Source organism: Aspergillus terreus, genomic scaffold (genome assembly GCF_000149615.1).
Source record: "Aspergillus terreus NIH2624 scaffold_7 genomic scaffold, whole genome shotgun sequence".
NCBI classification, from domain to species: Eukaryota; Fungi; Ascomycota; class Eurotiomycetes; order Eurotiales; family Aspergillaceae; genus Aspergillus; species Aspergillus terreus.
The window spans coordinates 1,489,167-1,512,362 of NT_165930.1; the positions used below are offsets into that span (position 1 = coordinate 1,489,167).

At 53.9% G+C, this 23,196-nt stretch overlaps 9 protein-coding genes and 1 non-coding gene across 10 annotated transcripts; 4 read left to right on the forward strand and 6 right to left on the reverse strand.

Annotated features, from left to right (window-relative positions):
- Positions 1 to 432: 432 nt before the first annotated feature.
- Positions 433 to 3,337, forward strand: ATEG_05468 (hybrid sensor histidine kinase/response regulator; the record flags this gene model as incomplete). Its single annotated transcript, XM_001214646.1, has 2 exons — positions 433 to 1,402; positions 1,455 to 3,337. 2 exons carry the CDS (start codon positions 433 to 435, stop codon positions 3,335 to 3,337), a joined length of 2,853 nt encoding a protein of 950 aa, XP_001214646.1.
- Positions 3,338 to 3,861: 524 nt separating this feature from the next.
- Positions 3,862 to 4,686, reverse strand: ATEG_05469 (emp24/gp25L/p24 family protein; the record flags this gene model as incomplete). Its single annotated transcript, XM_001214647.1, has 3 exons — positions 3,862 to 4,011; positions 4,076 to 4,458; positions 4,527 to 4,686. The coding sequence occupies 3 exons, from the start codon at positions 4,684 to 4,686 to the stop codon at positions 3,862 to 3,864; spliced, it is 693 nt and encodes a 230-aa protein (XP_001214647.1).
- A 266-nt stretch (positions 4,687 to 4,952) lies between these two features.
- Positions 4,953 to 6,861, forward strand: ATEG_05470 (SANT/Myb-like DNA-binding domain-containing protein; the record flags this gene model as incomplete). Its single annotated transcript, XM_001214648.1, has 3 exons — positions 4,953 to 5,046; positions 5,106 to 5,223; positions 5,283 to 6,861. 3 exons carry the CDS (start codon positions 4,953 to 4,955, stop codon positions 6,859 to 6,861), a joined length of 1,791 nt encoding a protein of 596 aa, XP_001214648.1.
- A 565-nt stretch (positions 6,862 to 7,426) lies between these two features.
- On the reverse strand, positions 7,427 to 9,369 carry ATEG_05471 (uncharacterized protein; the record flags this gene model as incomplete). Its single annotated transcript, XM_001214649.1, has 2 exons — positions 7,427 to 7,587; positions 7,725 to 9,369. The coding sequence occupies 2 exons, from the start codon at positions 9,367 to 9,369 to the stop codon at positions 7,427 to 7,429; spliced, it is 1,806 nt and encodes a 601-aa protein (XP_001214649.1).
- Positions 9,370 to 10,438: 1,069 nt separating this feature from the next.
- ATEG_05472 (5-methyltetrahydropteroyltriglutamate--homocysteine S-methyltransferase) lies at positions 10,439 to 12,805 on the forward strand (the record flags this gene model as incomplete). The annotated part of the gene is made up of 2 exons (XM_001214650.1): positions 10,439 to 10,449; positions 10,510 to 12,805. 2 exons carry the CDS (start codon positions 10,439 to 10,441, stop codon positions 12,803 to 12,805), a joined length of 2,307 nt encoding a protein of 768 aa, XP_001214650.1.
- A 520-nt stretch (positions 12,806 to 13,325) lies between these two features.
- ATEG_05473 (3-oxo-5-alpha-steroid 4-dehydrogenase family protein) lies at positions 13,326 to 14,429 on the reverse strand (the record flags this gene model as incomplete). The annotated part of the gene is made up of 2 exons (XM_001214651.1): positions 13,326 to 14,252; positions 14,313 to 14,429. 2 exons carry the CDS (start codon positions 14,427 to 14,429, stop codon positions 13,326 to 13,328), a joined length of 1,044 nt encoding a protein of 347 aa, XP_001214651.1.
- A 432-nt stretch (positions 14,430 to 14,861) lies between these two features.
- Positions 14,862 to 14,935, reverse strand: ATEG_10437. Its single transcript has one exon. It is a non-coding gene; the product is annotated as a tRNA-Ile (tRNA).
- Positions 14,936 to 15,068: 133 nt separating this feature from the next.
- On the reverse strand, positions 15,069 to 20,045 carry ATEG_05474 (ubiquitin-ubiquitin ligase UFD2; the record flags this gene model as incomplete). The annotated part of the gene is made up of 9 exons (XM_001214652.1): positions 15,069 to 16,221; positions 16,395 to 16,442; positions 16,578 to 16,623; positions 16,673 to 16,822; positions 16,874 to 18,461; positions 18,516 to 18,862; positions 19,020 to 19,237; positions 19,288 to 19,949; positions 20,016 to 20,045. 9 exons carry the CDS (start codon positions 20,043 to 20,045, stop codon positions 15,069 to 15,071), a joined length of 4,242 nt encoding a protein of 1,413 aa, XP_001214652.1.
- Positions 20,046 to 20,622: 577 nt separating this feature from the next.
- ATEG_05475 (J domain-containing protein) lies at positions 20,623 to 21,827 on the reverse strand (the record flags this gene model as incomplete). The annotated part of the gene is made up of 3 exons (XM_001214653.1): positions 20,623 to 21,158; positions 21,225 to 21,488; positions 21,563 to 21,827. 3 exons carry the CDS (start codon positions 21,825 to 21,827, stop codon positions 20,623 to 20,625), a joined length of 1,065 nt encoding a protein of 354 aa, XP_001214653.1.
- Positions 21,828 to 22,555: 728 nt separating this feature from the next.
- Positions 22,556 to 22,816, forward strand: ATEG_05476 (uncharacterized protein; the record flags this gene model as incomplete). The annotated part of the gene is made up of 1 exon (XM_001214654.1): positions 22,556 to 22,816. The coding sequence occupies one exon, from the start codon at positions 22,556 to 22,558 to the stop codon at positions 22,814 to 22,816; it is 261 nt and encodes an 86-aa protein (XP_001214654.1).
- Between the last annotated feature and the right edge of the window lie 380 nt (positions 22,817 to 23,196).

Sequence of the window (23,196 nt, forward strand, 5' to 3'; positions counted from 1 at the left end):
TCTTTTCGTCCGAATCAACCTTGTCACAGCGCGACAATCTTACCAGTCGAAGTCCGCCGACAAATACAGACAAGGTGCAACATTACGGTCTCAGCTGCCGACCCCGCGGCTCGGTCCAACCCTTCTTCTTGCAGAAGACAACCAACGCGATGTATGTTTGACTTATTAGCCTCGATGATATGCGGCCTTTTGGCCGAGAAAACCTTCGACATCGAAACCTCTATCACAGCCAGTCCAAAAGTATATAACTGACGGGATTTGCTGCTCCAGCGGCTCTAGCAGATCGAAAGTCATGCGTTGTGTCTTGTCCACCTACCGATTTCCTGACCTATCGATCACCCAGCAAAGCTCGACACTGTCCCTGTGGCCTCCCATCCCATAATTCAACTTTCAACCTTTTCGACTCAATCCGGCTCGATTGACCGGCGCATCATGTCCGACTCGGTCGAGCCCGAATGGCCAAAGTCCTTCGTATCTGGTGCCTCCAGATCCTTTCGTCAGTGCAAATCTGAAAGCCTCGCAGGAGGCTCCTCGACTTCTATCGACAATGACGGCCTGCAGGCCGAGTCGTCAGCTCGCAGATCGGTCCTGGAGCCTCAAAATGTCGCCACTGAGCGGCTGGGAAAACTCAAGCAAGACCTGCGAGTTTTGGACTCGGAAGCCTTCTGGACACAGTTGATGGAAAGTCTTGCGTGGATATGCAATGCTCAGTATGCGTTTGTGGCGCGGAGAGTCCGTGAGGACGAACTCGGAAACGAGTTAGGCGGCCATAAACCGTGTTTATTTGGCACAGTTTTCTATTACAATGACGGACATGGAACCGTTGGAATGCATCGCCGCCGATACTTCGCCGGCGGTAACCCGCTGTCTCACATGGATCAGGACAAGCCTTGTCTGATCCGGGAGAAACTGGGGTCTCTGAAACCCTTCGAACGAGACCGACTCCCTTTCGCAGCAGAGGCCTACCTAGCCATCCCGTTGTTCTCGAAGTCCAAATGCCTTGCTTACCTGGGTCTGATGTGGTCTGATTCAGGCCTCCAGAAGCTGAACCTTCCGTGGTCGTTCGTCGAGATGGTTTTGCATTCGCTAGAAGACCTGGTCATCCAACGACTCCAGGACGATTGTGAACACGGAAAGGCGGAACAACCCCATGGCCACCTCTTCGATGCCCACAAGATAGACGATGCACACATGAATATCCAAGGACATGTGGACTTTTCATCACAGCCTCTCAAGCCCTTTGCGCGAAGCTTGTCCCATGAGCTTCGGACACCAATGCATGGAATCGTGGGTATGCTCGATGTGATGCATGCCACCGTGCGGGAAGCCATCAAGGAAAAACCCTCTCCCAAGACTGGGTTTGTTTTCCAAACTCTCAAAGAAAGCATTGAGATGGTTCAAGGTTTGTCTAATGATCTCATCCATCCAGTAAGCAGAGTTCTGACTCCGTACAGATAGTGCAAGGCGAGCAGTGGAGGCTGCGGATAACGTGGTCCACGCCTACGACCTGAATATGCAGGTTCCCAAGACCCCTCAAGTCGAGCGGGATGAGTTTTTCGGTGGCCCTGTCCAGTCCCCCGTCGCTGCTTCGGAAACCCGCCCCAACATCTTTATTGAAGGGAATAATATTACGGTGAATCCTTACAAACGTCGCAGGAGCAACCCTGCAGAATACAATTTGGGAATGCTGCCAAAAGCAAAGGTTCCCCGCGTCTCGCAGTCCAAGGAACTTTCTCCACGGAGCGAAGAGGTCAAGATTGCAGTCCATGAAAGCGAAAAGATCGTCCAGGCAGCCCCGGTGCATCAGCTAGAGGCTATGGTGGCCAACGTGATGGAGCCTCGGCCTTCGCTGGCAGTCCGGCGGTCCGCCCCTCATCTCTTGCTAGAAGGCCTCAACTTCAACCTCAATAGCCCAGCCCTCCGATTCACGAAACTTCGAGATCTGCTTCGGCTGGTGATCAACGAATCCCTCCATGTGGGTGGCCGTCCTGACTTCGCCGTAACCACGGCGACGGAGGTGGGCGAAAAGATCGAAGTCCGCACACGCTCTTCTAATGGAGAGATCTTTTCAAAGACAATCCACTGGTCCGTGGATCCCGGGCTTCCAGACATGCTGTTTGTGGACGACCGTGACCTTGCGAAGTTGATTTCCTGTGTATTCTTGAACGCAGTGAAGTTTACCAATAATGGGATGATCACAGTCTGCGCTACTGTCGGCCGGAAGCCGAACGATGTCTTGATTACCGTCCAGGATACTGGGCCAGGGATACCAGAGGCCTTTTTGCCAAAACTATTTAAACCATTTGCTCAGCAAGATGCGTCCACCACCCGAAGCAAAGATGGACTGGGACTGGGACTGCTGGTGGCCAAAGGTCTTGCAAGGAAGATGGGAGGTGACCTGTTATGTGTCCGCTCCTCAACTTCGGGCCCTGATCGTGGCTCGGAGTTTGAAATCAGAATCCCTGCCAATCAGCATGACGCTTCTACTAGGCCAGTTGCTCCCTCGAAGCTGTTGACTCCTCCGCAAGCCAACGAATCGTCTCGATCAAGCAGCACGCCTAGTATAGGCTTGGAGACGATCGGATCCCCATCGATTCCGCTTCCTTGCCCTCCCATCCAGCAACCATCTCCGAGCCTCACGGATGATTTGCCATCTCTGACCAGCACTCCACGGCCTGCACCGATTTCCAAGCCACCCAGAAGCTCCTTCGATGGAAACTCCCACGATACTAAACTGGGTAATAAGCATCCGCTCACCTTTTTGGTAGCCGAAGACAATAAAATCAATCGGCGGGTCCTGGTGAGCATGCTGAAAAGATTGGGTTACCAGGATGTCTACGAAGCCTGCAATGGAAAGGAAGCGGTGCGAATCATGCAGGATGTTCTCAAACACCCGCTCTCGAAAAATCCCGCGGGCAATGGTTCGACTTCCTCCCTGAACCGCCAGAATGGAGCGGATGATTTCTTGGTGCCTGAGTCTCCATCCCAACGGAAGGGGCTCAAGCCGGTGGATGTCATCTTGATGGACCTTTGGATGCCAGAAATGGACGGCTACGAAGCCACGTCGAAGATCCTCCAACTTACAGATGAATACCACGGCCAAATCCCACCCAAAACCCATACTAGCCGCCCTTCCGAGACAGCGGACAGGAACATCGTGACGCCGACTGTCCTGGCCGTTAGTGCGGACGTCACTGACGAGGCTCTCAGCCGGGCCACCAAGGTTGGCATGAAGGGGTACATGACCAAACCCTACAAGTTGACCGATCTTGAGCGGTTGATCTTGGGGTTTTGCAGCGACAAGGCGAACCACCGTGATGACTCGACGACTGCATGATTTAGACCGGGTGATGAGCATCACCTATGATTCCCTTTAATAGGGGCATGTGTCATATGCCTCGCACTTCATATTTTTGCACTGTCCAGGCCGATACTTTTGACAAGTATGAACAGGAGGTCAGGGCTTGGGATTTATAATTTGTTTTAATGAGCGATACACAGGCAACCATGATGATCATGACTGGAAAGAAGGGTGACTAGATAATGCGCAACCAGGTGTTACGTTCTGTTCTCAGACGGGTGATATCGATGCCAAACCACACATTTTGGACTAGATCTGAATCGAAGAACCATCCAGGCCTCCATTTAAATTCACAATGCGGTTTGCGCAAACCACGCTAAAGGGTGTATGCCACAAGACAAAACGTAGACATCGTTTTAAGTTCATTTATCTGCAGGCGCATCACGCCGAGACTACCAAGAAATCAGAATAATATGATATGCTATAACACATGATTAAGCGACGCCATACAAACCCACCCACTACACCGTCTTCGCTCGCATAACCTCGTCATCAATCGTTTACGTCAACTTCTGCTTGATGAAGAACGACCGCAGGTGCGAGAGCTGCCAGGCGCACGCGGCGGAGAGCACAACCAGCTGGATGAGGGTCCAGCGAACGACACGGGAGTTAGTCGCCTCAGACTGGTCACGGAATTCGGCCTCACGTTCCTGCAATCGTCAGTTGACTCCATTAGAGCACCGGGTGGGGGGGTAGGGCAAAAGCTGGACGTACCCGCTGGAACACCTGCTCGCGACGGATATCCTGCAAGCGGCCATTGAGATCCTTGACCTTCTGCACGATGTCCTGCATCTTGTCCTTGTCTTCGGTCTCGATCTTGCTGGTCTCGCCGATGGTCATGTCGAGGGTGACCTTGACGGCGCCCTTGGCGTCGGAGAACCAGCCCGAGGAGGCGGCGTTGGTCTCGGGGGTGAAGCAGATGCGGTGCTGGCCGGCGTCGGCGGCGGAGAAGGTGAAGCGGCCGGAGTGGGAGTCGCGCTTGGACACGACGCGGTGGTCGTTGTCGAAGGTCTCGTCGACGGTGATGAGCATCTTCAGGTCCGGGTCCACGGTGTACGTGGTCGACTGTTGGTTGATGACCGCAGTGGAGAAGGTGCCTGGCGTTAATTGTTAGGATAGGAGGCCAAGCCGAGGGGCGTCGGGAGGGTAATTGGAGAATGCGTACCGACGACGAGCGTGTCCTTGGGGAGCTCCTCAAAAAAGCACTTTGTTTGGCGTCCCTCCATGTAGAAGTAGAGGGCTTGGGTGGGCACCGACAGACACAGGATGGCACACAGAGCCAGAATGGAGGAGAGCCATGAGGCTGACGGTGTGGAGGGAGCCATGATGGGGATGGAGGGCAATGGGGAGAGTGAGAGAAAAGGGATGTTGTGTATGGTGGTTGATTATTGAGGGTGAAGTTGAATACGCTGGCCCGATCGGGCTTGGTCTTGGCGCGAATTCTCCGTCTTCGCCCTGTCATTTCCGTCCATCATCAGTCCAGACCTCCCCCATACTTTTTATCCCATCTACTCCATCAATACCCTCAATCAAATATTCATCGCACCTTCAGCCTCGCTACCTTACCTATTCTCCCGTGTTTGCCCTCGCCATGGCCGCCGCCGATGTGCGCGACATGCTGGATTTGCCCGCGGAGGGCCAGCCGCGACCTCACAAGAAGCAGAAGGTCGTCGAAAAGAGACCCGGTGCGTTGCTACCGATACAGAGTCCAGTCTGAACAGCGATCCATACTAACTGCATATAGAGGGTATCACCCGCGAACTGTACGCCCTCCTCGGTGAACGCGCACCACCCATCGCGATCAACGAAAATCGCTACAAGGGACGCCCGAAATGGATGAGCAAACTGCGCGTGCGCCCCTGGTACGTGCTCCTCCGCTGTAAACGCCATGCATGGCTATCTCTAATACTCAACTATCCAGGCGCATGACTCCCTTCACGAACAGCGCGCGGTCAGACGACCTCGTTCTCCACCACTGGCAGAGACAACCGGAACCCGCGAAGCCCGCGTTGGAGGGTTCGGAGATGGAAGTGGACGACCAACAGAAACCAGAAGAAGACGCCTCGAAGCCCCTCGAGCAGGAATACATGTTCGCGAAATACAATATCAAAGCCCGCGTGCCCAACCGATACACCGACGATGAATACAACCGCCACCTGAAGAGCGACGACTGGTCCCGAGAGGAGACAGACTATCTGATGGACATAGTAGAGGAATACGACCTACGATGGGTGGTGATCGCCGACCGCTACGACTTCCAGCCCCGATCGGAGGACTCGACGTCCAACGCCAACGCCCTCGTCCCCGCCAAACGATACCGAACGATGGAGCAAATGAAGTCCAGGTACTACTTTGTTGCCGCGTCCATGCTTGCGCTGGAACACCCGCCCTCGGAAATGTCCGAGGCCGAGTTCGACCTTCACGAGAAGATGATGAAGTTCGATCCCGAGCGCGAGCGCGCGCGCAAAGAGCTCGCCGCCCTGCAGCTGAACCGCACTGCGGACGAAGTCCGCGAAGAAGGCATCCTCCTTGAGGAGCTGAAACGCATCACCGCAAACGAACAGGATTTCATCTCCGAACGCCGCGAGCTCTATTCCCGCCTCGAGGTCCCCGTCAGCGTCGGCAACACCACCATGTACCAGTCCAGCCAGGGCCTGTCGCAACTCCTCCAGACCCTCCTCCAAGCCGACAAATCCAAGAAGCGACGCTCTTTACTTGGCCCCGAAGGTGCTGCTCCCAGCCCTGCCGGACAGACGCCAGCACCGAGCGCCGGCGGTGCGCGCGACAGCCGCGCCGACACCCCGAGCACCGCACCCGCGGCGCCTACAAGCAAGAAGGCCGCTGCCGCTGCCGCTGCCGCCGCAAAACAACAGGAAGCTCAACAGACGGTCCGCACTCTTACGCCGGCCGAGGAAGCCAAGTACGGTGTGCAGCACCATGAGCGTCTGGCTCCAAGCGTGCAGTTCCGCAGCGACCGGGCGCAGAAGTTGACGCAAGCCAAGTCGAACGTGCAGACCCAGAAGCTGGCGGCTGCACTGGCGGAGCTGGAAGTGCCTCTCCGCCTGGTTATGCCGACCGAGCGCGTATGTAAGGAGTTTGAGAAGCTGATCCACTCGGTGAACCTGCTGCTGGATGCGCGGAAAGTCTCTGAAAAGGTCGAGAGCGAGATCCGTGTGCTGGAGGCGGCCAAGGAGGAAAGGGAACGGAAAGAACGAGAGGCAAAGGAAAAGGAAAACCCCCAGGTGAAGACGGAGCAGGATGACAATCCCGCTCCAGCACCCGACCCGGCTAATTCTGCTGTGCCAGCGCCGTCGACCGCTGAGACGGCCACGGAGGCATCAAGCGGAGGAACGGGAAACAGAGCTGGAAATCCTGACGCTGGAGCTGATGGGAACACTGCACAGGCATCAGCCAAAGACCAAGAAGCCACCTCGCACAAACGTTCAGCAAGCGTGCTGAGCAACTCAAGCGATAACGATTCGAAGAGGCAGAAGAAGTAGATGCCCCTATGAACATCACTTGGCCTTTTGTTTAATACCTATACCTTTGTACGATTACATGAACATGCTCTACTGGGAACTGCGATGAATGCGACGCATCTTGTGCTGCTCCTATCCTAATGGATGATTTAACCTCTTTAATACACCATAATAACCTGGATTCTCCATCTATGTCACCGTTGCCTCGTCATTGTTGTATCAAGCACATCCGGGGGTCCTACCAACTGACAACAAACAAACCCATGCCGCGACATAAACGGATACATGGTTTAAGCATAAAACGATAATTCGACCAACGCCGGTGCATGTGAACAACTCCATAGTTCTCCGGGTCCAGATATAAACCTCACCTTAGAGCGAATGGAACTCCACGCAGTCCTGATAAGCCTCAAACCAATCATCCATTGAGTTGCTTGAGCTGGCTCGATGCAGACGTCTCTGAGGATCACCTTCGACGAGGTTCGGATTGTGTTCCTTTGCTTTTTGTGGCGTCTGGGGATTTGGCTTCTCTGTGATCAGGAACGTTGGGATATTCTCATCGTTGGCCTCGCTGAACAGCGGTGTCCTACGAGGCGGGCTGCGACGCTTCATGACCTGGGTCTTGCTTCTTTGGAGTAAGGGAGGAGATGGCCCAGAGGATGATGGCGTCGTCGACTCTGACTGTCTCTCGACTCCTCTTGATCCAACACTTCGTCTGGTCCACAAAGTTTTCGCCCGGCGCAATGACTGCCCCTTTGTAAAGTGACTTGAATTCTCAAATGGGGGATGGGCTCCATTCTGTGAGTCTGCATTGGTCGAAGTTTGATGTTGACCACCAGAATCACTCTTTCGAGTCTTTGACTTGGTTCTCGTCGTCTCCTTACTTTGGCCCCTTTTCCGGGCAGTAGGAGATCGGAACAAGAGGGCTGCCACAGATTTTCCGCCTGTCTTTCTGTTTTTGTCATTCTTGATCGTGGTCTTGCTGGGCAAGTGGCGAGAATTGAAACGGTGGGAGACTTTGAAGATATCAAAGACCGATTTCCCTGTTCCCGGCGCCTTTTCTGTGCTTTTACAGTCAATATCAACCTGATTCTCAGTGCTGCATTTGTTATCTGGCTCTGTTGTGTGATCCGGATCGCCAGGTTCTGGTGATCCACGAGCAGTCCGGGGTGAATGGTAGCCTTCGTCGTCTTCCGATATGAGTGTGTACCCGTACCCCAAGCGCCGGCCTTCAGTCATCCATCCGATGCTCACTTTCCGTGTGGACGATGGGTCCGAATGGGAGTCAGATACCCAGGACGGAGCTCTTTTGCTTTCTTGCAAGGGTGCGACGTCGTTTTCGGTGTGAGCTGCAGATTTTTGGGAAGAAGGTCCGATCTCGTTTAGCGTATCATGCGGCTTGCACGGGACCATGTTCTCCTCAAGATTAGAGGGACATTCTGCGATCCCATCTGGTGGATTGTGATATAGGTGGCTGAAGATTCGAGATTCGAACCGATACTTGGATGGACCGGACGAGAGACTAGTTGGGCGGGAATAAATTGACGATGCTGCACGGGGCTTCCCAATGTCTAGTCCCCCTGGTTTCCACGTCGACAAGAACTCGGAGCTGCCTACGGGATGGCTATATCGGCGTGATGCACCAGAAACCGTCGATTCCCCACTTCCGTCCTGGGATTGGTCTGGGGACAGAGTCCGAGGTGATGTAGGGGTTGATGCCAAAGCTCTAGGAATATCAATCTCTCCTAAATGAACTGAATGGCGCGTTTGTTGTTGGTCCACTGAGTATCTCTGACGTTTCTTTCGAACAGACAGTTCGACGTAGGGAGTCGTCACCGACTCAGCCGACATTGCGCATGGTAGTAAAAGGTTCGGTGTGTTGTCAGACGATGGATCCAGACTGTTACCAGCGGTGTTGCGTTGGCTGCCATGCTCAGTATGGTTGACGGAGATTGTGGCCATTGGGGCATCGTTGCATGGCTGAGGTTGGTGGTCTCCATGTATCACAGACATGGGATCCCTAAATCGGAGATCTTGCGAGTATCCTGGTGGATAGACGAGCCTGGGGCTTCCGAACCGCCTCTGGGTTGGTTCATTCTCAGTGCATCCGGGTGCTTGCCATTCAAATGGCGGTAGTTCGATATCACTGTGCTCTATGAACCGGCTACCTCCTGCTGGACGAGGTTGTTCAGTCGTCTCACGGCCTTCATCGCAGGGCTCATCTTTGATCGGCTCGTATAGGGATTGGCCAAGGGGAGATACTCGGCCCCATATCCTGGATCTGATTGAGGGATATTCTGCCACCTGTTTGGGGGTGGCGATGTATTGAGCGTCGCTGTCGTAACATTTTTCGCTCATCAGGCTACTTCCCGCATCGTTGGAAGTAATCGGACGGTGGGTAAGTCTAGATGCGATTCCAAAAATAGAAGTCCGGCCTCTCAGTCTGGGACTCTCGTGGGAGAAGCGCTTTCGGATCTTATGGGACAAGCCTCCTGGGGAGTTTTTCTGATGGCGGGTCGGCCCCGTCATCCCTGGTCTTGTGAGCAACTATACATGCAGACAAAGATCAGGCCGATGAACAGTCACCTTCTGATAACTGCTCGGACGCAGGTTGCTCGTCTGTAGTATCCAGTGGCTGCGACTGAGGCGTTTCCGGATCAGTGGGAGATTTACGGCTCCAACGGAGCCATCTGGGACAGAAGAGGAAACCCATTGAAGCGGTCTGGAAATGCAGAGCTGTCGTGCGCGGGGAGGTAATGAGATGCAAGGAGATGGTAGTGCATCAGGATGTTGAGAAGTGATGCAGCTGTCGCCGATATGCATGGTTGCGGCGTGTTGAATGGGAAGGTGCCATGCAGAGAAGGTGAGTGGGCATTGCCATGTTGGGAAACCATGATGCAGCTGCCGATGTTCATACCTTACTAGATACCGTCTCCACCCACGTATTTGACCTCTTCTTGACAACACACGCAACCTATAACTACCTATGTATACTATATCAGGTGTCAATTAAGGCCTATCTCTTTGTCTTACGCTTATCACATTCACGGTGTGGCCGTATTAGGTGGGCGTTTGGTATATACATCTGGTCCAGCCAATCAATGCCCGTTTAAGGCCGATCCCGGACCCTGTTTGGGTTTAGCCTCTTTTTAGTCTCCGGCGATCTGTACCGGTGAGACGCCAAATGCGCTGTTTTTCATACGCTGCCCGCGGGGAAAGCCCAGATACGCGTAATACGATGACATCCGGGGGCAATCACGCCATTTGTCCATAGCCCGTTCGGGGAAACGTGAAATTTTCGGGCGGCCGTGCTGAGTGAGAATGCCCCTCCATTTTCCCCTCCGTCTGACAACTATTTATTATTTCCCCTCTCCTCCCAACCCTTTTCTTTCTCTCTCTTCTCTCTTCTCTCATCTCTCCCTCTTCCCCCTTTTCTTCTCTCCCATCTTCTTGAGAATTTTTCTCATTTCCAGGCAAGGGACTTCTCTGCGTGGTCTCTTGTGTTTCCATTGTTCCTTTCTAAATCATTCTTCCTTTCTTCTCCAGACCGCTTCTTCACCTCCCTCTCTCTCCCTTCCACACCAAAATATCCATCAGAATGGTTCAATCGTGAGTCAATTCCATCAATCTTCGATGAATTAAAGCACCATATGCTAATTCCATGCCTAGCTCCGTTCTGGGTTTCCCTCGTATGGGAAGGCTTCGTGACCTCAAGAAGGCCACCGAGGCGTACTGGGGTGACAAGATCTCTCGTGATGAGCTCTTGGCTGAGGGAAAGAGACTCCGTCTCGAGCACTGGAAGATCCAGAAGGATGCCGGTGTTGACATCATCCCCAGCAATGACTTCGCCTACTACGATCAGGTCCTTGACCACATCCAGATGTTCGGTGTCGTTCCCCAGCGTTACAGCCAGTACAACCTCCACCCCCTGGACGAGTACTTCGCCATGGGCCGTGGTCTCCAGAAGTCCGGCGTTGATGTCCCCTCCTTGGAGATGGTCAAGTGGTTTGACTCCAACTACCACTACGTGAAGCCTACTCTTCAGGACAACCAGACCTTCAAGCTGGCCGATCAGCCCAAGCCTCTTGTCCAGTACCTCGAGGCCAAGGAGGCTGGTATCATCACCCGCCCTGTCATCCTCGGTCCCGTCTCCTTCCTTACCCTCGCCAAGGCGGACCGTGGCCAGACTCTTGACCCCATTGACAAGATCAACGAGCTCCTCCCCGTCTATGTTGAGCTCCTGACCAAGCTCAAGGAGGCTGGTGTCCAGGACGTCCAGATTGATGAGCCCGTCCTCGTCTTTGACCTCCCTGCCAAGTCCAAGGCTGCTTTCAAGCCCGCCTACGAGAAGCTCGGCGCTCTCGGTGACAAGGCTCCTCGCCTTCTCCTCGCCACCTACTTCGGTGACATTGTTCACAACATTGATGTTCTCCCTGCTCTTCACAGCCTTTACGGTATCCACGTGGATCTGGTCCGCAACCCTGAGCAGCTTGACACTGTCCTCGCTGCCCTTGGCCCCAACCAGGTCTTCTCCGCTGGTGTCGTTGATGGCCGTAACATCTGGAAGACCAACTTCAAGAACGCCATCGAGAAGGTCGAGCTTGCCATCCAGAAGCTGGGCAAGGAGCGTGTCATCGTCGCTACCTCCAGCTCCCTCCTCCACGTCCCCCACACTCTCGAGAGCGAGAAGGGCCTCGACCCTGAGGTCCGCGACTGGTTCAGCTTCGCTGTTGAGAAGACCGCTGAGGTTGTCGTGATTGCCAAGGCTGTCACTGAGGGCCCTGCTGCCGTCCGTGAGCAGCTCGAGGCCAACGCCAAGTCTGTTCAGTCCCGCGCCTCCTCCAAGCGCACCAACGACCCCAAGGTCAAGGAGCGCCAGGCTGCCGTCACTGAGGAGATGCACAACCGCAAGTCTGCATTCCCTACTCGCCACGCCGAGCAGGGCAAGTCCATCAACCTCCCTCTCTTCCCCACCACCACCATCGGTTCCTTCCCCCAGACCAAGGAGATCCGTGTCCAGCGTAACAAGTTCACCAAGGGTGAGATCACTGCTGAGCAGTACGAGAAGTTCATCGAGAAGGAGATCGATGAGGTCATCAAGATCCAGGAGGAGCTCGACCTCGACGTCTTCGTCCACGGTGAGCCCGAGCGTAACGACATGGTCCAGTACTTCGGTGAGCGTCTCACCGGTTACGTCTTCACCACCCACGCTTGGGTGCAGAGCTACGGATCTCGTTGCGTGCGTCCTCCCATCATCGTCGGTGACATCTCTCGTCCCGCCCCCATGACCGTCAAGGAGTCCAAGTACGCCGCTTCGATCTCCAAGAAGCCCATGAAGGGTATGCTCACTGGACCCATCACCTGTCTCCGGTGGTCTTTCCCTCGTGACGATGTCCACCAGTCGGTCCAGGCCCAGCAGCTGGCTCTTGCTCTCCGTGACGAGGTCATCGACCTTGAGGCTGCCGGTATCCAGGTCATCCAGGTCGACGAGCCTGCCCTCCGTGAGGGTCTCCCTCTCCGCTCTGGCAAGGAGCGTGAGGAGTACCTCAAGTGGGCTGTCCGTGCCTTCCGTCTGGCTACCACTGGTGTCTCCGACGGCACTCAGATCCACTCCCACTTCTGTTACTCTGAGTTCCAGGACTTCTTCCACGCCATTGCCGCTCTGGATGCCGATGTTCTGAGCATTGAGAACAGCAAGTCCGACGCTAAGCTCCTCAAGGTGTTCATCGATGAGGCCTACCCTCGCCACATCGGACCTGGTGTCTACGACATCCACTCTCCCCGTGTTCCCAGCGAGCAGGAGATCAAGGACCGCATTGAGGAGATGCTCCAGTACCTCACCGTGGAGCAGCTCTGGGTCAACCCTGACTGCGGTCTGAAGACCCGTCAGTGGCCCGAGACCAAGGCTGCCCTGACCAACATGGTCAACGCGGCCAAGTACTTCCGCCAGAAGTACACCAAATAAATCCAACATTCTTACTTAATAAACCCATGAGGGGGCGACATTCTCAACCTGTCGCCTCGGAGAGAAAGAAAGTCTGGACTTTACTTTCTCTCGTTATGTGATGAGTTACGATGATGATACCAAAAGTTCAACATAAGGGTTCAGGGTTTCATGGTGGCAACGGAGTTCAACATATTCACGATTTCAACATCGGCATCTGCCCTCATCGGCGTGCCTATCGGGTCGGTTCCCATAAAGGTGTTTATGGTTTCATTTTTGTTTATTTTGTATCACGGGGACTGGCATGGCATTGCCGTGGGGGTGGTGTGCCGACATGTTTTAGATATTTCAACAATAATGTGTTCATATCACACTAGGTGATGACACCAATAGAGCCATAATATTCGGCCTATCACACCACTTTTCTTTTGTGTAGAAAGAATGTAGTGCTTCTTTAGAATACACACTGTGAAAGCAGGTACCAAGTGCTTTTAAAAGTACAGACTGAAAGCAGATACCCACCCAGCAAAGAGTACTACAATTACATCCAGGAGAAATATGGTACAACCGCTCCCCGTCCAGCAACCGCCTCATTTCCAAACTTCTGCACATACCACTTCCGTCCCCAGCGCGCATGCGGCAACATGTTGGTGACGGCGTTGACGACAAACACGACCGCCGGCAGCGGGAGCGGCACGCCCAGGCGCTCCGCCAGCGCCGCCGCAGGGGTCAACCACGGCGCCAGGCGCAGAGGCGGGAGAGACGAAGCCGGCGCCGCAGACGGGTACAGAGCGGTGCCGACGAGGACAAACCCGAGCCATTCGAGCCACTCGCACACATAGTGCGGGTAGAGGATGGCGCGGAAGAGCCCCGTCGCGGGAGGGATAACATACACCTTGGAATAGCTCGCGGCACCAGGGCCGGCGGAGTCGACTTTCTTCGCTGCGCGCTTGTCGGCCTCTTCACGACGCAGCCGGAACAGCGTGCGCTCTGCGCGGATGTTCCCCAGCATTCCGAGGACGAACACCACGACCCCGATATAGGGCAGGGCCGCGACTGCGCGGGATGACGACCCGGACCCGTCAGTGATGTACCCTCGCACCGGGACAGGGTACCCCAGCACCCAGGCGGCGATACAGGTGGAATTGAGCCAGTTGAAGGCGACGGCCATGGCGACGACGAGCAGGTGGATGGGGGACATGCTGGGGGCGACGAAGAAGGGGGTGATGACGGCGCGGTTGGCGTAGTGGATGAGGTAGAGGGCGGCGACGAGCTTGTTGGGCCCGGGGAGGGCCCAGAAGGGGGTGTCGTTCTGGTGGTGGTGTTGGCTCAGGGCGTAGAGCAGGTTTGCGGGCCCGACGATCTCCATGAGGAACCAGCCGAGTTTGCCGGGGAAGTTGAGAAAGGAGCGGGAGAGGGAGGTTTTGCCCGCTGGGTGGAAGGAGGTGAGCCATTGGATTATGGAGAACTGGATTGTGTTAGTATATGTTCTGGAGATGGGGTATGTATAGTTGGTGAAGTGACGTACTATGGGGAAGTATTGGAAGAGGAACAAGGCGATGATGTATGTCTCTGGGGTGGGAGACATGAACTCCCGCAGGGGCGGGAGGGAGGAGAGAAAGGATGAGGCGGCGGTGGCCTCCATAGTGCCTGAGACACTGGATTGTTTTTGTTGCGATGCACTCTGTACTCTGTAAATGCGAGGTACTTTTGGTGACGTCGGGGTGGATAGCTTGATGGAGGTTGCAGGGATGGAGGAGGGATTAAGTGGTTAGCGGCCAAACTTTGATAACCCTAGGGTCACGGGTCCATGATTCATCTTGTTTGTTTTACTGGCAGGTGATGCACTCGATCTAGCATTCAGGCAGAATATATATCTGCTCGTTCTTCCGTGATCTGCAGTGGAGGTCTGACAGTGTACGAAAAGGGGTTCTTATTCCCAGAAGGGTAGATATATGTAACATGAGGATATTCGATATACACATACGTCTAACAGAATAGCTATACAGTATTTCCATCACACATGGCGTACTCCTGTATATACAGCAAAAGGTGCGCATGTAAATAGTGCAAAAAATGGTCCCGACGAGGGTCGAACTCGCGACCTTGACGTTATTAGCATCACGCTCTAACCGACTGAGCTACAGGACCAGTTGTTGAAATAGGGTGCCTATTAATGCTACATGAACCAAGCTAATTGATAATACTCTAGCAATGCATAGGTATCTAGACAATGACCGTCGTCCATGCAAATGCAACAAGCATATCAACATATATACGAGAACTAATCACACATCTCAATAACCGTCCAACTAACCATAGTAATAACCTCCCCCCCAATCTTCTCCATCACCCTCCGACTCGCCTGATTCATCTGCGCAACCTCTGTATGCGCCCAATCTCGAATCCGGCTATCTCCCCCAGACGCACCACCGGCCCCAAAAATACCCTCGGGCGCCATTCCCCGCCGCATCACCTCTTTAGACAGCTGCAGCGCGAGTCCGCGACCCCGATGCTCCGGCTCAACATGCAGCGTCGCTAACGCACCGTCCTTGCCCAGAAAGGCCCAGGCCACTGGGTTCTCACACTCACCGTGTCCCTCTTTACAGCCCCCATCCTCCGAACCATCGTAGTACACCGCGACGCCGAACATAGTCGCCAGCTGCTCCTTGGAGCGCGGGATATGCGTCCGGCTCTGGACCAGCGCGAAATGCGCGGGGAGAACGCCCACTCTTCCCTGGCGGTCGTGGAATCTATACCCCGCGGGCAGACCGGCGCCACAGTCTCTGGGTTCAAACGCAGCCCGCGGAAAGATATACTTGCAGTAGGGGGGAATGTCGACGCGGTGCACGCGGAGCCCGTCCAGCGGGTCGCCGCCAAAGTACGAGCCGGACCGCTGCAGCAACGCAAAGAGCCCGTTGTGCAGGGAGCCGAAGAGGAAATGGCGCGGATCCGGCGAGGGGATCAACGCCGGGGTGCTGCCGTTTCGGCCTGTCTCGCCGAAGTCAGCGGCCTTGGAGACGGCTGAGGTGGGGTCAGCCAGGGCGGCGAGATAGGCCGGGAGGAGATTGGCTTTGATGTATGAGATGAGCGCGAGGAGCTGCGCGCGAGTCTGTGCGAGGGTGGTTGGGTCCGCGTTGAAGGTGGACACCTGGATGTCGTTGACGGCGGTGGTCGATGTGTGCGCTGCTTCTAGGCTGCAGTATGCGAAGATCTGGGTCTCGCGGCCGCAGAAGAGATCAACATGTGCGACGATCCATGGCTCCGTGGGTGTCGTTCCCACGGGGAAGGGCGCGAGGATCTTAGCCGTCGGAGACGGGTAGGCGATTCCGTGCTGGATGCGACGGAGCACGCTGCATGAGTGTGGGAGATGGGACGCGAGAAGAGGAATTATCCCCGCGTCGTGCTCGTAGATGCGCTCCTCCGGCGAAATCATCCTGCGGAGTCTGGAACGTGTTTAATGGGTGGCAGAGTGGACGTAGGACGAAAGGTTGGTAGTCTAGATCGTTCGACACTAGTGAGTCAGACTAATCGGATGGCTACCAGATACCGCCTTGGCGAACGAACAGTTGACATTTACAGTCGAGATGTCTACACTCTACAGATATACAATCCAGAATATTCCCATGGATGAATAGGTGACTCCAAATACAGTAGCCTATGGCGGTGGTGAAACCACCTCTAGGAAACCAAATGCCATGCTAGAAAGGTAAGTGACTATCATCCAGACCCCATCATTCAGCCGTCAGTGGTATCCATAGTGTCCTGTCCTAATTGCTTCCGTCGCTCAGACAATCTCTCAGCCTTAAAGGCCTCGATCTTCGCCTTTAGCTCCGTATCTGTATTTATTAGCGCATACCCGCTGTTCCACAGAAGTATGGAGCATACCTGGTGTGACGTCCTCCATCTTAAGTGGTGCTCGGTTGAAAGGGTCGTGAGGATCACTCAATAAGTGGGATCGGATGGTGGACCGGTCGATAGACACCCTCGACCCAGGAAGAACCACAGGGTCTTCCATCAGCGTGTAGATCAGAGGGTCTAGAAGCGACGTCAATATAAATCTCAACACCAAAAACCCGCTGAACATACCCAAGAATTCGTCTGGAATCTCGCCAAGGTCTTCCTCGGCCTGTTCGTCGGCTGCCTTCGCTTCCTTTACCTTACGCTGGAGTACTTCCCATCGTCGAAGCTCCTCAGGCGACTTGAGAGACCATTTGCGCAGGATCTCCGCCGCCTTCTCAAAGTTGGCGGGCTTGTAAGACCGTCCATCGCGAGCAATCGCAACGATAAAGTTCTCTTTGCTCATCAAGTTCAGGTACACATCAACAATTTCGCTGAGCAACGCGCGCGGATTGAACCCGTACTCCTGCAGGTTGTCCACACGCAACGTAGAGCTCTTCGGTCCAACCATAGCATCCAGGTTGTAGTCCAGCATGTCTGCCAGACGCTGCACAATTTCAGGCATTGTGAACGAGTCGGCGAGTGCGTCGGTGAATAGTTTCAGCATGGCAACGGTCTCATTCGTCAACTGCATGTACGATTTTGCATTGCGCTGTGCCGATGCGAGATGCTCCTCCTTCTGCTGACGCACGGTGGCATCCATCGAGGCGCCCTCCTCGCGAAGCTCAGTCTGGGTTTTGTGAATGGTAATGAAGGCTCCAAACGACTCATCAAGGACGTAGGTCACATCGTTCAGCAACAGGTTCACGAACCGGACGAAGAAGTCGAGGTTCTTTTTGGATTGGTTGTAGAGTTTGTTGCGGTAGAGGGTGTTGGGCCAGATGCACTTGATGATTTGGAAAATCTCAAACCGGATATTGAACTTATCGTAGAACTGGGTATGAGCTCCGGTATGCTCGGCTTCAATGTAAAATTTCATCAGTGCATGCAGCAGGTAGTCGTTCGCGAAGGGCATCGAGTTGAGGAGGTCCACCAGGACGCCACGGCCGCCACCAGGGCGGGGCCATGTCCCTCGGAATAGAATTGAAACCAGCCCTGCTTTAAGATAGGGGTTCTTAATATAAGCCGTGCTTTCCAAGAAAGATATGCAAAGCATGACTAGCTCGTCACCCTGCGTCGCGGTGATAATCTGAGGCATAGACCACGTGATGAACTTGAAGTTGCTCACGATATCGTCGACGAAATATTCCGGAAGACAATTGAACACCTCCGGCTGCTGTTCAGGGAGAGGCAATTGAATGTCCTCCTTGGGGAAGTTCTTGCCAGAAACCAGCCTTAGCAGAAAGACGATGACATAACGCATGAACAGCATAGAGCGCGCTTGCCAGTGCTCGTCGAATAGTACACCCTGGAGACTGTATTTCAAGGCAAGGCCCAGATCCACCTTGTCTTTGTACTTCTTCAAAGCTTGCTCGAACATTCTCTGTTGCATCGGGTTGTTCATCCAGCGTTGCCGATCTGCTTCGAACCTGGTGATGGTGCTCTCCATATGACGCAAATCCCTCTCAAGTTGCTCAACCTTGGACGTCAAGGACTCACTGCCGTAGTGGTGGGCAGCCACCGTAAGAAAGAAAATGTCAGTGATGAAATTGGTCGTGCCTTCAGCTTTCTTTGCATAAAATGCGTCAGAAGCATGCTGATCAGCGTTGATCTTGGTTTCGTCCTTCATGTCAACCCGAGGATTGCGGTGCAGATAATTGGCATCAATCCGGTCGATCTAGAGGGGACTTTGTCAGGGAAAGACTCTGAAACCGATTGAGCTGAAACATACCTTGGTGAAACTCGCATCCATGAACGGCTCACAGAGCTGGTCCAGACACGTGGTGAGGTTGAACATGAACCCATCTGACGACACGGTGGTGGGATCAACTTGCATCGCTCGTCGCTTGTGATTGACGTTCAAGGCGGCGGCGAACCAGTCCAAGATTCTTTCTCTGGCCTCTTTCGATGCACGGATCATGTGGTTTATAATATCGAGAAGCTCTTGACTGATCAGCTGCTGCATCATCCGCATTGACCGCTGAGCATTCAATATATAGGCCTGGTCGCGGGTCTTCGGGCTAGAAAAGTAGGTCATAGTAACTGGGGCCTGCAACGGCGACAGGCGAAACCAGGGGCCTAGCAGAGTGTTCTTCTCAAACAATGCCGGGTCACGAGATGCATTGAACATGGACGACTCCGTGATGGCGGTACCGATCGCCGGGTGCCGGACAAGGTTTTGTAACGCCTGCAAGTAACGAGGTTGGCAGGGTATTTAGCGAGGAAGGAATAGTACAACATACAATCACGTAGGGTTTGTGATCATCATTAACGGTCATCCCCGCCAACTCCCGACTCATATCCTCCACGGCGGATATGAATGCAGGCTTGATGGTGTCGTCCTCTTCGAAACGCTTCACAGCCTCACTCATGAAATCAAAGTCCACCCCCCTCTCGTCCTCTGGATCAAGGAGAAGATAGGGTTTAAGGGGTGACCTTTCGGATTGTTCCGCCCTGAGAAGTGTCAGTCGGTCGTTCACACCATAAGAATAATCACAACGCACCCAAACATCTCCGGCATCGTAATAGCAAATATACAATAGCTAATGCAGAGGCGGCGAGCCTCACAGATGACGTTGAATTTCGGGTCGTTGTCGCCTGTCCGACGGAATTTCTGTTGCATTCGGGATATCCTCTTGAAACAAGGAAGGAGATAGTCGAGGGGCTTATGCTGGGGAGCATTTGACGCGGCTTCAAGCAAAGCCTGGTCTAGTACGGACGTTTCCACACGTAATTCCCGACCCTGGTCTTCCAGCTCGCTCCGCAGGCCGGGGAGGTAGTATAGGCGTTGGCCGTGAATGTCATGCTGTCGATCTTCCTTCAAGGAGAGCTTGAACACAGCGCATAGCGTGCGATCTTCAAATGTCTCAATGGTCTCTTCCGCTCTGGGTGGCGGAGGAGTATTGGAGACAGGTGTAACGGGTCGTGATCGTTCCGCGGCGACACTCGCAGAGGCCGCAGGGGTGATCTTAATCCTCTTGCCTTCTGATTGTTGGGGTTCTGGTCGTGGCGAAGGAGCCGTAGAGCTTGGTCTGCTGGTGGGATTAGACTGTGATCGAGAGGGTTCCGGAGGAGGGTTTGTCTGTGAAGGGCTTCCGGACTCTGCACCCTCGGCTGGGGCGGGCGGAGTTGGATTCCCCAGCTTCGCCAGACGCTTGTTGCGGATCTGGGAGAGTTAGCGATATGTGTCAATAGAAAGTTCATTGTGGACTCCAAGAAACATAGGACTGACTTTATCCGCCTCAGACATGCCGTCCGACATTGTGGTGATAGACCACAAGACTGCTGTGTCAGCGGGGCAGAAAGTGCGGAGCAAGAGGAAGTGAGGTCAGATAAAGATTTCCAAAAGAAATAGCAATGAAAGGAGAACTGAACGGCTATTAAAAGACCCAAGATTCCCGGGTTCCTGAACTACTTCTCAGCGACCAGACCGAGAGAAAGAGAGACCCAAGGGAGCGTTGTAAGAAGGAAGAATGGATGTTGAAGTGACGATAGCCGACATTGTTTCTATCGAGGCCGCTGAGGTTCGCCGCATTAACTAAGCCGGCAGGGTTCACCGCCTTGGCAACGGGATTGCTGATTGACCATAGAGGGACAGGAACCAACAACAGGAACAGACCAGATCCTTCATCCTAGTATATACACAGGCACCGTAATGATCGCTCAAGACCATCCTTGACTTGATTCCATCCGACGCCGGAAATCCCTCTCAGTACTTGATATCTAGTGCCCAAAAACAGAGGACCAAACAGTTACGGAACAACGCGCAACAACAACATTAGGTATAAACAACATGCATGGAACGGAATGCAAAGCAGGTCATGATCGAGTAAAACAGACTAATATCTGCCCTTCAACGATTCCAATCGCTGGCAGCTCTTGAGTTCCATGGACCTCGCCGCCTTCATCTTCTCTACATCCGGGAAAAACCACCCTTGAGCATCCTGGATCATGCGATCACGTACTTGCACCTCATTCTCACACGCATATCGGAGGGTGGTGACATAGTCCACTTCCACCTTTCGGTCTAGCTGGGAGAATTTTCTCTGACTGTAGTCTTCTACATCCACGGGGTTGAGGAAGTAGTCGACCTTGAGTTTGGGTGTCGTTCGTTGCATCGTATGGGGTGGTACTGCGGCGTCAAATCGATAGGAGGGACCGGATGGCGTGGACGATCCAGAGAAAAGCGAGGAGAGCAACGGGAGAACGAAGAGGAGAAAGAGGGGCAAAAGCTGTCGGAGCGTGTCCCAAGGGGAGGGCGTTTCATCGGACCCGGGGTGGGCTTCCCGAGGCCGTCTCCGTGGCCGGGGACCGCCAAATTGGTGGACGCGGAACCCAGGACCGCCGCCCATGTTGAAGACGAACTGCGGGCCACCTGTGCATTGTCAGTAAATCTCGCTGAATTCGTACCCTGTAGTATATTGATCGAATGGGACCGTACCAAATGGACTAAACCCTCCTCCCATGCCGCCAAAGCCACCACCGCCAAAGAAGCGGTTGAACAGCTCCTCTGGCGAGATTTCCTCCTCGAAGACCGGGCCACCAGCACCCCCGGATCGGGGGAAGCCACCACCGAATCCGCCAAAAGGTGAACCCCCCGAAGGACCAGCGCTGGGGGTGAATCGACTATCGGGATCTCCACCGAACTTATCGTATTTGGACTTCTTTTCGGGGTCTGACAAGACTTGGAACGCACGAGACACCACTAAACCCCATATAATGTTAGCCAAGGGCCATCGCTTGTAGAGGAGATCGCATTGCAGGTGATGGAGAACTCACACTTAAATGCCTCATCGGCACCTTCATATCCGTTCTTATCAGGGTGTGTCAACAAACTCAGTTTCCGATATGCCTTTTTAATTTCTCCATCCGAGGCCGTCTTCTCCAGGGACAGGATCTCATAGTACGCTGTCGCGGAGCATTTCCGGATCCGCAAGACAGCCGCCTTCTGTTCCGGAGTGTACTTGCGTTCTTGGTTCCCCTGGGTGTGCTCGCGATGTTTGGCGGAGCCCCCGTTGTCCACCCCCGACGCGGTGGCGGGCATGGCAGCGAACCGGGATCTTCAAAGCCTCCAAGAAGCCTGGTCAGACTCAGATATATACCACGCAAAGTGTCGGTCCTAGTCTCTCGTTTGCGTCCGTTTGTTTTTCTCTCTTTCGGAGAAGAGTCCCGGGTAGAGTAAGCCGACGGGGGAGTCGATGGCGGGGAACGAGCGAAGCGGCGACGGCGGGAGAAAAGAGCGGAAGCTAAACGATCGAATCGGTCGCGGTGAACGGGACAAGGACCAAATGGTTGGGTAGGATGGGTGATCGAAGTTCTTTCGATGTGGAGTAGGACTGGATGACTGATAAACGTGGTGTCTTTCGAGAATTCCAACCATGTTGCCGCCCGCCAAGCCCCGTTTAGTCATTCGGAACTTCATCCTTCTCCGCATGCAAGCTTGAGCTGAGCTCCATTCAACGGTTCTTGTTGCTTACCGTATACCCTATTGATCTCCTCCAATCTACCTACTGTCGCAATGGCAGACTCAAAGTCGCCCGTCGAAGAGACGAAACAGTCGCTGGTCCAGAAAGCGAGAGCTTGGGGAGGTGAGCTTGCCATAATGTCATGAATTTGAACCAATGCAGCATTAGCCCATTGCCCATGGGACTAGCTACGAAATTTGTTCAATTGCTCTTAAGAAGTTTCTAAACCCATGCTTCAGAAAATCCATTCCCTCCGACTCTCCTCGCAAGTTTGATCACCGCGCAGCACATGCGACCTTTCCAGGCCATGCCTATGCTCTTTCCTCCGGTCCTTCTTTTCACAAGCTATGCAAATCTCCAAGGGTTCAAAAAGGATAGTGCCGGGATAAGCGCTGCATGGTCGGGTCTCTATCTCCTACTTGCCGGCCGTCGCCGACAACAATTCATGAAGAAATGGGGGGCTCGGGGTATCGTTCGCGGCATGACCATGGGTCTCTGCTTGGCCAACATGGTGGGTGGTGGTCTGGCCTATACACTGGGGAAGAGAGAAGAGGAGGAAGATGAGTAGAGGATCAAAATGCATGGAGGTGTATGGAGTCTAGGTATCAAATTCGGCTTTTGGTGGAGGGGAGAGGAGGCGTCACAAGGCTCGGTGTTCGTTGATTATTTCCAAGGAGAGGTTTGCAACACATATATCCATATCATTCTAATGCACGATTCCGACTAGGTTGCAAGTAAATATCTAAGGCTAGGTACTCTTCCCTCAACTCAAAGCCCAGCACTCTATTCCATAGAATATATAGGCCTAGATCTATCTTCCTCGGATGTGACCTAATTACATCAATCGCAACCCATAAACCTCATCCGCTACATCTCTTTGACCATGCTTTGGATCGGAGATAATGGTAGAGCAGTTCTGACAGATCTGATATCCAGTTACTTCGACCT